The sequence below is a fragment of the Piliocolobus tephrosceles genome, chromosome 4 (genome assembly GCF_002776525.5).
Source record: "Piliocolobus tephrosceles isolate RC106 chromosome 4, ASM277652v3, whole genome shotgun sequence".
NCBI classification, from domain to species: domain Eukaryota; kingdom Metazoa; phylum Chordata; class Mammalia; order Primates; family Cercopithecidae; genus Piliocolobus; species Piliocolobus tephrosceles.
The window spans coordinates 176,857,080-176,873,798 of NC_045437.1; the positions used below are offsets into that span (position 1 = coordinate 176,857,080).

The 16,719-nt window shown below is 38.7% G+C and overlaps 1 protein-coding gene across 4 annotated transcripts in view; it reads right to left on the reverse strand.

Moving 5' to 3' along the window:
* DCP2 (decapping mRNA 2) overlaps positions 1-16,719 on the reverse strand; it is a 43,285-nt gene that overhangs the window by 9,132 nt on the left and 17,434 nt on the right. For 3 of the 4 annotated variants that reach the window (XM_023197728.2, XM_031935499.1, XM_023197745.1), the window contains 6 exons: positions 10,575-10,727; positions 10,346-10,458; positions 10,141-10,248; positions 7,730-7,865; positions 3,816-3,920; positions 1,003-1,054 (listed from right to left, as the gene is read on the reverse strand). In XM_023197728.2, coding sequence (XP_023053496.1) covers positions 1,003-1,054; positions 3,816-3,920; positions 7,730-7,865; positions 10,141-10,248; positions 10,346-10,458; positions 10,575-10,727 — 667 coding nt within the window. The remainder of the gene's footprint in view (positions 1-1,002; positions 1,055-3,815; positions 3,921-7,729; positions 7,866-10,140; positions 10,249-10,345; positions 10,459-10,574; positions 10,728-16,719) is intronic. The other variant, XM_023197738.2, reaches the window with a different exon arrangement.

Genomic DNA, 16,719 nt, shown 5'->3' on the forward strand with positions numbered 1-16,719 from the left:
AAAAAAACACTCTGACGCCGATCTTCGCAATGATTTTTTTTGTATATGACCCCAAAAGCGTAGGTAACAAAAACAAAAAAAAAACAAGTGGGACTGTATCAAACTAAATTGTAATGATAATTCCTTTCTTCACAGTTAACAGTAACTTTCCATAATATAGTTAAGGCATCTCTTTTAAAATAGCATTATCTTGCTTAAATCACAGACAGTATTACAGAAAAAGAATACAATAATGCTTTTCATTTCTTAGACTTTCCTGTATGAAAGCCTTAAATTTAGATGGTGAATAAATGAGTATCTACTGCACAGGAAATTTCATACAATTCAAAAATAGCACCTAAGAAAAAAGTCTACAGCACTTCCAAGTAGCATCTACTAAATTAGTATTTAACAAAGAGCTTTCTACATTCACTAGGATTACTTTCCAAATCAGACAACACACCTACTTTTCCTAACCAAGGAAGGAGAAATTCCAAGTATCTTTAATAAAACCTAGACTTAGTATCACCTTAAAAAGCTGAACATTGCCTCCAAAAGAGGGAAAAATGTTCCTTTTAATTGGAAAAAAGGCATACAAATTTACTAATGTGTATATGGGAAGAACCACAGTGATTACCCCCCAAAAATGTTCCCCTTCTAAAGTCAGTGCACCCCTTATATAGATCTGAGAATGAGGTTTCCTAGCCTTTACAATACTGGATTCTTTCTACTCTCCCCAAATCCTTACACAATTATTTACGTATTTAAAATATTCATGCATAGCACTAAGGCTTAACCTTCATAAAAGAAACAGCACAGTCTGAAGGGAAGTAATTTCATCTAAATGAATTTGTTTCAGCCAGTTTCTTAGAGAACTCTACATATACGAACTCTTTCTACAGAACATATGCAGCTCTTCCTGCCTACCTACCACAGATCGCACACTCCCACTAAAATAAAAGTTAGGTAAACGAAACCAAATCCCACAAGGCAGAGATTATAAAAAGACAGGAAATGACTTGCCTGTTTCAAAATTATCCTGAAGTTTCCGTGGATGAAGTTTCTTTTCGCACTTCTATTTAAGAAAAAAACACACACAAACACACATACAACACAGTCACCAGTTACTTCACTTACTAAAAATCAAAAGATGTATTATCAAATTTCTCAGGGAGAAAACTGAACCAGGAATATAATCATCCCATTCTCTCACCATTATTTTTGTATTTACTTTTCACACCTAAAATTTTTTTTAGTTCTTGATTACATATATATACATTATAAAGACATCAAAAAAACAGACAAGTATTGGCTTAGGTGTGGTGGCTCATGCCTGTAATCCCAGCACTTTGAGAGGCTGAAGCAAAAGGATCACTTGAGGCCAGGAGTTTGAGACCAGCAAGGTCACCTCCCAACATACTTTATTTCTAAAACATAAAAATCAGCCAGAGCTAACTAATTTAGCTGAGGTGGCCAGGCACAGTGGCTCACACCTGTAATCCCAGCACTTTGGGAAGTCAAAGCATGAGGACTGCTTGAGCCCAGGAGTTCAAGACCAGTCTGGGCAACATGGTGAGACCTATTTCTACCAAAAAATAAATGAATATATATATATATATATATACACACACACACACACACAAGAAGTAGTAGGGTGCGGTGCCACACACCTATAGTCCCAGCTGCTCTGGAGGCTGAGGTGGGAGGATTGCTTGAACCAAGGAAGTGGAGGTTGCAATGAGCCAAGATCGCACCACCGCATTTCAGCCTGGGTGACAGAGCAAAACCCTGTCTCAAAAAGACGAAAGAGCTGAGGCAGGAAAATGGCTTGAGCCCAGAAGATCAAGGCTAGAGTAAGCAATGTATATGCCACTGTACTCTAGACGACAGAGCAAGGCCCTGTCTCAAAAAATATAAAAAAACAAAAAGATTACTCATTACATTTCTCAACCCAGAGCTAATTAGTATTATATCTTTCTAGCTTTTTCCTATGAAGATATGTGTTAACATCTTTTCATAAAATTGCAAACTTTAAATGGAATTATATATGATACACACTAGTACAATAATTTTTAAAATATATTGTGAACAAATTCCTTTTTCAATAAATGTACATCGTCATTTGTAGCAACTTCATGGTAATCTAGTGCACAGATCTACGATACTGTATTTAACATCATTTTCTTGGATATTTAGGTTGTTTTCCAGGTTTTCATCATAAAGGGGGTAAACATTCTTTAGATTCCTCTTCTAGGGAAAAGGTGAACACTTTTTTAGGGTTTTGATATAGCAAAACTCCTCTCTAGAAGGTTGTACCAATTAGTAATTTTTACGTGTTACCAACACATTCAATACACAACTGGGTTATTTCTTTTCATCTTTGCCAATCTGATGGGAGAAATGTATCCCATTTCAATTTACATTCTTTGACCACACATACAGTTTGATATTTTTGTATGTTTATCAGTCCCTTTTATTTCTTCTCTTAAAAACTGCTTATAACTTGCTCTCCATCATTAACTTTCTTCTTAAACAACTTTTAAAAATCTATTCGAGTTCTTCTAGACAAATTTGAGAGTAATTTGTGAAGTTCTCCCAAAAAATCTACAAGGAATTTTACTGGTATCATATTAAACTTATACATTAATTTGAGGACAATTAACACTTGTACAATATTATCAATAAGTTATTGTCAGCCAGGAGCGGTGGCTCACACCTGTAATCTCAGCACTTTGGGAGGCCAAGGCAGGTGGATCACGAGGTCAGGAGATCGAGACCATCCTGGCCAACATGGTCAAACCCTGTCTCATACTAAAATACAAAAAACCTAGCCGGGGTGGTGGCGCACGCCCGTAGTCCCAGCTACTCAGGAGGCTGAGACAAGGGAATCACCTGAACCCGGGAGGTGGAGGTTGCAGTGAGCCGAGATCGCGCCACTGTACTCCAGCTTGGTGACAGAGTGAGAGTCCATCTCGTAATAAAAAAGTATCTGTCTAGTTTTTGTTAAAAACAGCTGTTGAATTTTATTAAAAACCTGTTGATCATCTACTAAGATTGTCTTCTCTGGTTTTGTCACCTTGTCACCACTTTTATCAGACAGAAGAGAAATAATAATAAAGGTAAAGTAGTGAAATGAGTCATTAAAACCCAAATTAAGTAAACACCCAGGGAATTCAGGTAAAATATTTTTGCTAAAAATTTGAAATTGCTATTATTACTCACCAATAAATGAAAAACAAGTGAAGCTACAATAAGAAAACCCAATACACAAATATCAGGACTTACAGAAAAGATAACGCAGGAGACTGTTGGTTATGAATTAACTTTTGGAGGACTGACTAAACAAAAGAATGAAAGAAAATGCTTTAAATTATTCAGTTATTTGTCATTAGGCCTAATGACAATAGCACTGACTGTGAGTGTTGTGTGTTTTTGTTTCCTTAATTTTCTAAACTCTATCAACCTCGAGAAAAAAATACATAAATTACCCCAAACTTTTACCTTCACTGAAATAATACAGAGTATTTAAAAAAACACGGAGCAACAGCCAAATAATTGCTCTTGAGAACAGGTTTGAGTACACAACGATATTATAATAAATGTATACAGCCACAAAAAAAATTAGATGTACAGTTGAATCAACATGATAAATTTGTAATTAAGAGCAGCCAGAGAATTTTAGTGTGAATAGTGCACAATTCAGCTACATAAAAATCCTACTAGCATATCAATTAAAATAAGAACAAAGCAAGTAACATTCCTGTTCTTTGGCAATGCCCTTGTTTCACTCTTCAGAGGATGAATTACCTACTTAGTGTGAGAGCTATAACTCTTACCATCAAAGAATTCTGCTGCTTTGCTGGCTGAAGCCCATTTGTTCTTTTCTTTTGATTAGGTGAATCTTGATACTGTTTTCTGCCATTTCCCCTCACACTTTGATTCTGTTTTTCCAATAAGAAATAAAATATGAATCTATAGTATAATGTAATAGCACAAAAAAAGCACCCCATGAATATGTTTAGCTGGTTGAATCAAATTTTTAGCAAAGCTTCTCCTACCCAAATTTTCATGAATTCTATCAATGTATTTTCTTATATTAGTCTGTGCTTCCCAACCAAAGCAAGAGTTCTCTAAAGGTATGAAATAGCAAATACACTTGCCCCTAGAAATCTTTCCACACCTCGGCTGGCACAGTGGCTCATGCCTGTAATCCCAGCACCTTGGGAGGCCGAGGTGCATGGATTCTGAGATCAGAAGATGAGCCCATCCTGGCTAACACAGGAAAACCCCATCTCTACTAAAAATACAAAAAATTATCTGGGCGTGATGGCACACGCCTACAGTCCCAGCTACTCAGGAGGCTTGAGGCAGGAAGATCGCCCGAACCCAGGAGGTGGAGGTTGCAGTGAGCCGAGATGGCACCACTGCACTACAGTGTAGGTGACAGAGAGAGACTCCGTCTCTTTAAAAAAAAAAAAAAAAAAGAATAAAGAAAAAAACAGACAGACATCTTTCCACACCTCTTGCCTTATCCCATGTCTGCTTATAGATCTTGTTTCTAATGCATAAATGGAACCTCTCTGTGCTGAGGGACATTGGCCACAGTTCTTAAAGCAGAAAATGGGTAGATGTAGCAATCGTTACCCTAGAAATCTGCTTTAAATTATTAATAAGCACTTAATTTTTATGAAATGTTTACTATATTTTTACAAAGCAACAAAGATTACTATTTTTTAAATAGAGTCTCAATGTGTTGCCCAGGCTGGAGCGCAGTACTTGGCTCACTGCAACCTCGCCTCCCAGGTTCAAGCGATTCTCCTGCTTCAGCCTGGTGAGTAGCTGGGATTACAAGCAGATGCCACCACACCTGGCTAATTTTTGTATTTTTAATAAGAGACAGTGAAGGTTTTCACCATGTTGGCCAGGCTGGTCTCAAACTCCTGACCTCAAGTGATCCACCCACGTTGGCCTCCCAAAGTGCTAGAATTACAGGCGTGAGCCACTGTGCCTGGCTAAGATTGATGTTTTTAAAATGTGGGCCATTATTCCTAAACTTAGACATGCAACAGTTTAAATCTTACTATTAAATTGCTTTAAGATAATTTTCCTACCAAAAAATTCTTAAGTTTAAATTAAAACGAACATTTTAAACATTAATTTGTCGTTTGAGATACTGAAATGATAGCAATTTCAGGACTGGCTAAATAGTATAAATAGGAGGAACTTCTAAAATATACATATATAAAATAAGAATGTTTGTTTACATTCCAACCTACAGGAAAAAACCAGTTGCTAAGATTGCTGGAAAATAATAACCTAAGTAAGTGATGTGAAGAAAATACGGCTTTGAATGACTCATGTTACTGCACACTTTTAATTTAGTTTCATTCCACTCTTCCCAGCATGCTTTTTAATTGTGGTACAATATACATACAATTTACCACATCAACCACTTGTGATTGTATAATTCAGTGGCATTAAGTATAGTCAGCACTACCTACTTCCCCAACTTTTATCATCCCAAACAAAAACCTTACAACCAATAAACAGTAACTCCCTATTCTCCCCTCCCTCTAGCCTTGGTAATCTCTAATTGACTTTGTGTCTCTATGAATTTGCCTATTTAGGAATGGAATAACATTAATACAGTATTTATCCTTTTGTGTCTGGCTTATTTCACTTAGCATAATGTCCTCGAGGTTCACCCATATTGTAGCATGCTTCAGAATTTTATTTATTTATTTTTTTGGAGACTGGGTCTCACTCCCATTGCCCAGGCTGGAGTGCAGTGGCACCACTACAGCCTTGACTTCCCAGGTTCAGTTGATTGTCCCACCTCAGCCTCCTGAACAGCTGGAACTACATGCGTGCACTACCACGCCTGACTAATTTTTTCTATTTTTAGTAGTAGAGACACGCTGCCCATGTGGGTCTCCAACTACTGGGCTCAAGTACCAAAGAGTTGGGATTACAGGCATGAGCCACCATGCCTGGGCGGAATTTCATTTCTTAATTTCTTTAAGGCTGAATGATATTCCATTATGGGTATATACACCACATTCTGTATCCATTCATCTGTTGACAGGCATATGAGTTGTTTCCACCTTTTGGCTATTGTGAGTAATGCTGATATGAACATTGGTATACAAGTTTGCTGTTTAAGTTCCTGCTTTCAATTCTTTTGGGTATTACCTAGGAATGGAATTGCTGAGTCATATGGTAACTCTGTATTTAACTGTTTGAGAAATTGCCAAACTGTTTTCCACAGCAGCTGCACCATTTTACACTCCCATCAGCAATGCACAAGGTCTCCAATTTCTCCACATCCTCACCGATACTTGCTTTCTGTTATTTTTGTTTTTTATTATAGCCATCCTAATGGGTAAGAAGTGGTATCTCGCTGTGGAGATACCACTGATTATTAATAATGTTCCCTAATGATTAATAATGTTGAGCATCTTTTGTGTACTTATTGGCCATTTGCATATCTTCTTTGGAGAACTGTCTATTCAAGTCTTCTGACCAGTTTTAAATTAGGTTGTTTTGTTGTTGTTGAGTTCTAAGAATTCTTTACATATTCTGGATATTAACCTCTTATCATATATAATTTGCAAATATTTTCTCCTATTTTGTGGGCTATCTTTTCACTATTTTGAAAATGTCTTCTGAAGCATAAAAGTTTACTTTTGACAAGCCCTGTATATACACACACACACACACAATTTTTTGTTTTGTTTTGTTTCTTTGAGACAGCGTTTCGCTCTTATTGCCCAGGCTGGAGTACAATGGCACAATCTCGGCTCACTGCAGCCTCTGCTTCCCGGATTCAAGCAATTCTCCTGCCTCGGGCTCCAAAGTAACTGGGATTACAAGAGTCTGCCACTACGCCCGGCTAATTTTTTGTATTTTTAGTAAAGACAGGGTTTCACCATGTTGGTCAGGCTGGTCTCGAACTCCTGACCTCAGGTGATCCACCGCCTCAGACTCCCAAAGTGCTGGGATTATAGCCATGAGCCACCATGCCCAACCAAGCCCAGTATATTTTTAAAATTAAAAAAAAAATAAAAAGTAACATTGAAACCTGAAATTAAAAAGACAGATAATATCAAGTATTAGTAAAGATGTGGAACAATTAGAACTCCGTAACACAGGCATATCCAGTGATCCAACAATTCTACTTTTCTTTCCTTTTAGTTACACAGAACTGTGTATATTCATCAAAAGACAGGTATAGGAATGTTCATAGTAGCACTGTTAAAGCCCCAAACTGGAAACAAGCAAAATGTGCATTAACAGTGTTATGAATAAATAAATTGTGGTGCTTAGAACATGTGGAAAAAGGAAAACAAGTATTAATAGCAGTGTAATTATACACTCAAATACAACAATGAAAATCGAAGTTTACAATACGCTGTTACTTTTTCTTCCTGAACAAAAGCCAATAGATCCCACTTACGTTAATTTGGAAAATATTTTCCTTATGACTTATTTTTAAATGAACTTTTCATTGGCAGCATATACACAAAAGTCAGATGTTAATTCTTATTATTCACTGTACGGGATTTACACCAGAACTGTAAACGTTAAGAAGCCTCAGCCCTACTTCAAATCACAAGTAAGGAACATACAAGGCTTTGATCAGTAACTCAGAGCTCTCTGTAACTATTATAAGATGTAATTCCTCAATTGAGAATGATTTCAAAGCCAAAGATCTAAATTTCTGAAAAGACTGTACTTGTGTATCACTCACCTTTCCTTTTAAAAGGTCAGACATTTCAGAATGATTATTATATGGCTTTTGCTGCAGTGATTGCCTGTGCTTTACCCACTGGTCACCAGGAGAACCATCAGGAAATAACTGCTGACTGTGGCGGAATTTGGTTCGACTATACCAAGATTTAAAAAATAATCAAATCAGAAAATGTTCACTTATAGTTCTTTTAACACCTTAATAGTTAAATTTATAGACTACATGTTTTGTTTTCTTATTTACTGTCTATCTCCCCCACTGGAATATAAGTTCTATGAGGGCAGAGATTTTAATCTGTACTGCTTTATCCCCATCACCCAGATAAGTGCCTGGTATTCAGTAAGTATTTCTCGAATGAATTAATAAGCTATTACTATTTTTCATCCTAGACTTTAAAAAATTATCCAGGCCATCTCCTCCCTATAAGTGATTATAGTGTACATTAAAAAATATAGAGAATATAAATCTAAATTTAGATGAAACAAATGAATGTATTTTCCTTTTTTTTTGAGACTGGGTTTCCCTCTGTCATCCAGGCTGGAGTGCAGGGAATGATCACAGCTCACCGTGGCCTCAACCTCTCAGGCTCAAGCCATTCTCTCACCTCAGTCTCCAAAGTCGCTGAGACTACAGGCACATGCCACCTTGCCCTGCTAATTTTTTGAAACTGTACAAGTCAGTTACAGACCACATCCTAGCTGGAAGAGGATCTGAGAAAGTAAGTTACCCTCTAAAATATAAAATTAAAGGGCACAATATAATGAATGAGCAAATTAAGTAAAGACCCAGTCTTGAATTCTTCTGCAAAAGAATCTAATTTTAAAATGTTGTACTCATGCATGCTGAGTGCGGTAGCTCACACCTATACTCCCAGCACTTTAGAAGGCTGAGAAGGGTAGATCGCTCGAGGTCAGGAGTTCGAGACCAACTTTTGACTAATATTACAATAACCATAGATTCTGAAAGACATCAGGCCATTTAGTCCAAGCTCCTGTCCTCAGAATATTCATCTAAAATGGAATGCTACCTATTTAAGAAACACTTACTATAGAGGTGGTTTACTCCTATTTCTGAAGCTCTGTCATAAAAGCAAATCCAAATTACAGAAAATGTAAAAATCAACTCTTTCTGAATCTAACATAGGCAACTTTCTAACAAGGTGATTATGCTTAACATATATATATATATATATATATATATATATATATATGTTTAAAAACACAGGCTTATTTAACAAAGTTACTTCCCCAGCCTACTCCGTAACTGACTTGGATGCAATTAAGTTGTAAGCCAGAGGCCAGGCAGCGTGGCTCATGCCTGTAATCTCAAAACTTTGGGAAGCTGAGGCAGGAGGATCACTGGAGCCCAAAAGTTTAACAGCAACCTGGGCAACATAGGGAGAGTCCCATCTTTACAAAAAATTTTTAAAAATTAGCCAGGCTTAGTGGCATCTGCCCGTGTTCCCAGCGACTCAGGGGACTAAGTGGGCCAATTACTTGAGTCCAGAAGGTCAAGGCTGCAGTGAGCTGTGATCATGCCACTCTACTCCAGCCTGGGCAACGAAAACAAAAAGTTCCAAGCAAGAAAATGTTCTTCATGGTTCATGTCCAGGTAGTAGTCACTTTTGATAATACACAGTCTCTGATACAAATTTTTTATTTTTTATTTTTTGAGACGAGTCTTGCTCTGTCACCCAGGCTGGAGTACAGCGCCACTATCTTGGCTCACTGTAACCTCCGCCTCCCAGGTTCAAGAGATTCTCCTGCCTCAGCCTCCTGAGTAGCTGGGATTACAGGTGCCTGCCACCACACCCAGCTAATTTTTGTATTTTTATAGTACAGATGGGGTTTCACCATGCTGGCCAGGCTCGTCTCGAACTCCTGACCTCAGGTGATCCACCTGCCTCGGCCTCCCAAAGTGCTGGGATTACAGGCGTGAGCCACTGCGCCCAGCTGGGAAATGTTTTTTAAAACCCAAGTCTTCACTGTTCTATCTCCAATTTAACAAGTCGTATTAGCATCCTTCCTCTCCCCTACAAGAAAACAAAATTTAATATATCCTCCATCCAAATGTCTTTAGAAACTCAATTATCTTAAAAGTAGGATAAGAGAACAGAGAAGTAACACTAAGAACACACAAGATTTTTTTTTCCTAGTGTTCTATCTAAAAAGTTGGTATCCTCTTGAGTATACTATTTTAAAAGGTGCCTGAAGCTCCTTTCCAACTCCAATTAACCTTTTTCATCTCATCAGAAACCCTTTAAAAAAATCTTCTATTATCTGTGAGACCAGTAACAAAGAGTATCTATAAAAAGAAATCTTACACCCTCTGCAAATTTTAGAAGCAAAATACTATTATTCTACTTTTAAAAACTATCAGAAAATCAGGATTCCATGAATATATTTCTTTACCTCAATTTTTCCACAGTGGGTTTAGCCGGCGTGCTACCAGTTGAGGAAAATCCATTGTCACTGTCTGAGGAATCGCCAAATCTTCGAGAAAGCCAGTCCCTTAATGGTCTGCAGAAACATTAAGAATTCACTTTCAAAATATGGCTAAAGACAGAAGACGACTATCACAATCATGAAAGTGTCATTTCAAGAAATATGAACACACCTGATAAAGGGAATGGCCATAAAAAATTTGTTAGGTGCCAAACCAAGTTTGGATTTGGGGGTCATATCATTTCTATGACAAGGCAATTTCTCAATAGAGAACCACTCAATGTTCTGAAATACAGAAGAAAATAATTCATTTAGTTAATTTTTATCAAGGAGTTTATAAAAAGAATTCCCTACCTATTCATTTGGGATACCAGTAACCTGAAAATATGCTTGTTACATACCCGAATTTCTCTTCTAGTTTTTGGGTTAAATTTTGTGTCTTTTGGAATTCCTGGAATTATGTACAAACGAGCAAGCTGGTCATTGATTCGAAGTTCAATGTAATCATCCTTACAAATATAGTCTTTGATATCAAAACCAGTTTCTTCAAAGACCTGGAAACAAAAAATTTGGATGAAATTTTCATTTTAGTTGTTAGGCCTCTAGTTCATTAAAATTTATTCTAAAGACAAAACTCAGAAAAAGGGGACATTAGTTGTATTCACTACTTCTAGAAATGACAGGCTGGTACAGAAGTGCATATGAGATGTAAAAAAAGTTCTTGTGCCCTACTGTTTCTAATACTGTATCCACAGGTGGTAGAGCAGGTATATAGAGAACCAGTCCTCTGTAGACCTGATAGCTGACATTCAAACACACCAAAACTATACACCTTTCACAGAATAAAATCCTGAAGGCTCGTGATAGAGGTTTCAAGATTTCCCACTCCCCAAATCTTAACACTTACATACAGAAGGCAAGGTAATGAAATCATCAATCATGTGGAACTGGCCCATGCAAGCTGTCTGAGCATTCCCATCAGAGGAAAAGTCCAGATGCTTTGGGTTTCCTTTTCTTCGAAACTAAGGTCTAATCTACTGCTTGAGACAGAGCTTAATAATGTTTTCAGTTAATAAATCAATCTTGTTGGCTTAGATTTATAATTTTAACAATTAAGGCTGGTTGACTTAAAAGTTTACCTATCAATATGTGCAACTGTCTTCAAAGACACCATTAAGAGAGTCTAGGCCGGGCGCGGTGGCTCAAGCCTGTAATCCCAGCACTTTGGGAGGCCGAGACGGGCGGATCACGAGGTCAGGAGATCGAGACCATCCTGGCTAACACGGTGAAACCCCGTCTCTACTAAAAAATACAAAAAACTAGCCAGGCGAGGTGGCGGGCGCCTGTAGTCCCAGCTACTCGGGAGGCTGAGGCAGGAGAATGGTGTGAACCTGGGAGGCGGAGCTTGCAGTGAGCTGAGGCCCGGCCACTGCACTCCAGCCTGGGCGACAGAGCGAGACTCCGTCTCAAAAAAAAAAAAAAAAAAAAAAAAAGAAGAGAGAATCTAAAGATAAACCAGAAGAGACAATACATTCATATCAAGAATATATTAAAAACTCAGGGGGGTGTGTGTGTGTGTATTAGACAAGTAACCGCACTTCAGAAAAATGGGACTGGGCACAGTGACTCACACCTGCAATCTCAGAACTTTGGGAGGCCAAAGAGGGAGGATCACTTGAGCCCAGCTGTTCGAGACCAGCCTAGGCAACATAGTGAGACTCCATCTATACAAAAAATATAAGTAAAAATTAGCCTGGCATGGTGGTGCACACCTGTTTTTCTTCTTTTCTTTTTTTTTTTTTTTTTGAGATAGAGTTTCGCTCTTGTTGCCCGGGCTGGAGTGCAATGGTGGGCTTTTGGCTCAGTGCAACCTCTGCCTCCCAGGTCTTGCTTGCAATTCTGCCTCAGACTCCTGAGCAGCTGGGATTACATGTGCCCGCCACCACGCCCAGTTAAGTTTTGTACTTTTGGTAGAGACAGGGTTTCACCATGTTGGCCAGGCTGGTGTCGAACTCCTGACCTCAGGTGATCCACCCGCCTCAGCCTCCCAAAGTGCTGGATTATGGGTATGAGCCACCACACCCGGCCCCATGCCTGTTTTTCTAGTTACTCCGTAGGCTGGGGTGAGAGGATCACTTGATCCGAGGAGTTCCAGGCTACAGTGAGCTGTGATCACCGCCCCACTGCACTCCAGTCTAGGTAACAGAGCAAGACCCTGTCCAAAAAAAAAACAAAGAAAAAAAAAAAAACAGACTGGGTGCGGTGGCTCACGCCTGTAGTCCCAGCACTAAGGGGAGGCCGAGGCGGGTGAATCACCAGAGGTCGGGAGTTCGAGACCAGCCTGACCAACATGAAGAAATTCCATCTCTACTAAAAATACAAAATTAGCTGGGCGGGGTGGCGCATGCCTGTAATCCCAGCTACTCGGGAGGCTGAGGCAGGAGAATCGCTTGAACTGCCTGAGATCATGCTATTGCACTCCAGCCTGGGCAACAAGAGCAAAACTCCATCTTAAAAAACAAACAAAAACAAAAAAACAGAAAAAGTTTTAAAAATTGTATATGTTTCTTAAATTCTAGTTTTATAGTTCTTCTCCTTAGCTCTATTCTTTGAATAATGCCTCAAAAATCAGAAATAAGTACACATAGCTAGTCATGTGAATCTGCATAATTGGATATTATGCTGAAAGGAAATTGTATAATCTAAAATCCTTATGGGCTGAGGCTGTTATCTTTGTGTTACAAATACTATCTAACTATATGCTTAATAAAAAAAAGTACTGAAGAAAAAGTGACAGTTTCAGATTAAAGGAGACTGAAGAGATGTGTCAATTAAATGCAAATGCAACAAATGAGCATGGATTGGATCCTGGATGGGCAAACCAGTGGGAACTGCTGAATCATAATGGGCAATTAGTGAATGTGAATATGAACTGCCCATTAGATAACAAACAGCACCATATCAATGTTATATTCCTGAATTTGAGAAATTTCACTGTGATTACCCTAAAAGAATTCCTCGTTCTTAAAACATACATGCAGAAGCAATTAAGGACAAAGGGGCATTATGTCTGTAATTTACTCACAAATAATTCAGCAATAATAAAAAAAACTCTGCACACACATTTATCAAAAGTAATACAGCAAATATGGTATAACATTAAAGTCTATTCTTTGAATTAATCTATTCTTCTCTACATATGACACTATCTCATCCTGAATGTAATTTTCATGGGGTCACACAGCTAGAATGTTTAGTTCTTCTTAGTGCTTTCACTCAACTATGTACTTTGTGCTTAATAAGTGACAGGCACTGCTCTAGGCAGTAAATTTAGTAATGAATGACGCAAGCAGCACCCTTTAAGCAGTTCAGTCTACAACAGAAAAAATTTTAATGTAAGTATTATGAGGTAGGAGGAGGGTGCCTAACTCAGTCTTCAGTAGTCATCTTTGAGAGTTGGGGGATGGTCACCTTTGGTTACAGACCGGAGTCTATTCTGCTGGGTAAACAGGAGCTAGGACCTAAAAGATAAATAGGAGTTTGCCAAACCAACAAGGAGAAAAAAGGCCTCCTGTTTAGAGAGCCAGGAATGGCTACAGCTTAAGAATTACATGGGAGGAAGTAGTACAATATGAGGCAAAACAGCAAGGGTCACCAGCACTAAAAGAGGTAGATTCAAACTCTCCAATCAATTCTGCAAGTGATAAAATAGATTTGCCTGTAAAATTAGGCAAGTATTCTCATTAAATATTTGCCAGGAAAAAGTTTTAATAGTTGAAATATATAAACAGACACCAAAGACAAAAATTTTTATACCACACCTCCTGTGAATCAAATCTATTGTTGTATTATAATATAGCATTTAATTCTCCTGACAAAAGGAGTATCATCAACTTCTCTAATGGTAAACGATAAAAATCCACATGTAAAATTTTTTTTAAAGTGTTACCCAAAGGGCCGGGCACAGTGGCTCACACTTGTAATCCCAGCACTTTGGGAGGCCCAGGCTGGTGGATCACAAGGTCAGGAGTTCAAGACCAGCCTGGCCAACATGGTGAAACCCCGTCTCTAAAAATACAAAATTTAGCTGAACGTGGTTGCATGCGCCTGTACTCCCAGCTATTCGGGAGGCTGACAGGAGAATCGCTTGAACCCAGGAGGTGGATGTTGGGTTGCAGTGAACTGAGATCGTACCACTGCACTCCAGCCTGGGTGACAGAACAAGACTCTGTCTCAAAAAAAAAAAAAAAAAAAGTGTAACCCAAAGAGCAGCAGTGTATGAGACAATGAAATCCTGTCTATAATCTTCATCCTATAAGCCTACAGGAAGAGGCAGAATAAATTGACTAATAGTTGCTTTGTATTAATTCTACTAAATTATATAAGTGCATATGAAAGTCAGTTTCATTACAATAAAACATTGTTTTGCCAAATAATAAGGAATGATATATTAAATCTTGAAACCACAAGTAACAGCTAAGTATTATTTGCTTCTTCTCAAGAAAGTTGATGTTTCACCACAAATCACAACAAAAATACAATTGAGATGATTATGCCTTCTACAATATTTAGAAAACATCTTTGCCCTGTTAAATAAAACTTATAGGAGGCCATGGTACGGATTGCATTCCCACAGTAGGCCCCAACAGACCTGAACAAAATGGAATTACTCATGCTAACATTCCATGTCACCAACCAAAACTAAGTTGTTCTACTATCCTTCAAGAAATCTGGAGAGAAACAGGTAATAGCCAAATCCCAAAACAGACCAGTTTCAGTCAGCACAAGGAAGTCCCCTCTGCTTTAACCTTCAGAAGAAAACTGATTTTGAAACGCCAAACTACATTTGGGTTTTGGTTCTGCTTTCCTCAGCTCTTTTCTGTCTTTAAAGCCAACCTCCTTTGCTCAGCCATTGGAATGCTCATTCTATTTTATGGAATAAAATATTGCTTATTTCTAAAATTGCAAATAAACCCATCACAATCTTTAAATTTGTTGTGACTTTGTCTTTTGACAGTCCTAAATCTATTTCAACAAATCAACTATTCAGAAATAGTCAAATTAACAAAGGTGAGCCAAAAGGTCAAACAGAAGATTGGAAATTACTAATTAAGACTGACCTAAAAAAAAAAAAAAAAAAGACAGGTCTGCCCTTAGTTTTCTATTGATAATTACTTACATCTTCTCCCTAAGTCGCTTGTCTGCCACTGCTGCTTTAGGCTTAGCCCACAGCCTCTTCCCTGTTTGGGGATGTGTCAAAAACACCTCTGGACTGCCATATATAATAAAATAACATTAATATACTGTATGAATGCTATAATAAGCTAAATAAAAATGCTATTAGCAACTTAAAATTGTAAGCACCCATGGTAGAACTGCGTAACTTAAATGCAAGAGAAAAGTGCTTAAAATATAAGCCTAGCCGGGCGCGGTGGCTCACGCCTGTAATCCCAGCTCTCAGGGAGGCGGAGGCGGGAGGATAGCTTGAGCCCAGGAGTTCGAGACCTGCCTGGGTAATACAGCGAGACCCCGTTCTCCACAAAAAGGAAAGAAAAAAAAAAAGCGCAAAATATCAGCCTAAGTCTAATAAGTAGTTAGAAAATTAGAACAAAATCTTTCCTCATCTGTTAATACAAGTTGAAATGAAAAAGAAAAACGAGGCATTAATAAACTACGAAGAATGGAATAACCAACTGGTTTACAACTGATAATGTCACTCAGTCAAGCCCTGCAGCTTCTTTTATGCCGCAGCACCACCAAGTGGCAGAAGGACAAACTGCAATTCTAGCTGAATACTTGCATCTTTCAGAACAGGCCACTGCTACGGACTAAATTATGTCCCTCCACTGAAAAATTCGTATGTTGAAGCCCTAACCCCCAATGTAACTGTATTTGGAGACAGGGCTTTGAGGAAGTAATAAAGGTCAAATGAGATCTATAAGGGCAGGGCCCTAATCTGACAGGGCTGGTGCCATTTTTACAAGAGGAAGAGACACCAGAGCTCTCCCTGCATATAACCAAGAAGGCCACGAGTTTGCTCAGCAAGGTGTTAATCTATAAGTCACCTTGCTCTTGGACTTCCCAGCATCCAGAACCGTTGCAAAATAAATTTCTGTTGTTTAAGCCACTCCATCTGTGGTATTTTGTTATGGTAGCCCCAACAGACTAAAACAGCAACACTTCACCCTAATCCCAAACTTTATGACAAAGTCGGTCATTTAAAAATCAAAAGGCGGCCGGGCGCGGTGGCTCAAGCCTGTAATCCCAGCACTTTGGGAGGCCGAGACGGGTGGATCACGAGGTCAGGAGATCGAGACCATCCTGGCTAACACGGTGAAACCCCGTCTCTACTAAAAAATACAAAAATTAGCCGGGCGAGATGGCGGGCGCCTGTAGTCCCAGCTACTCGGGAGGCTGAGGCAGGAGAATGGCGTGAACCTGGGAGGCGGAGCCTGCAGTGAGCCGAGAGCGCGCCACTGCACTCCAGCCTGGGCGACAGATCGAGACTCCGTCTCAAAAAAAAAAAAAAAAAAAAAAAAAAAAAAA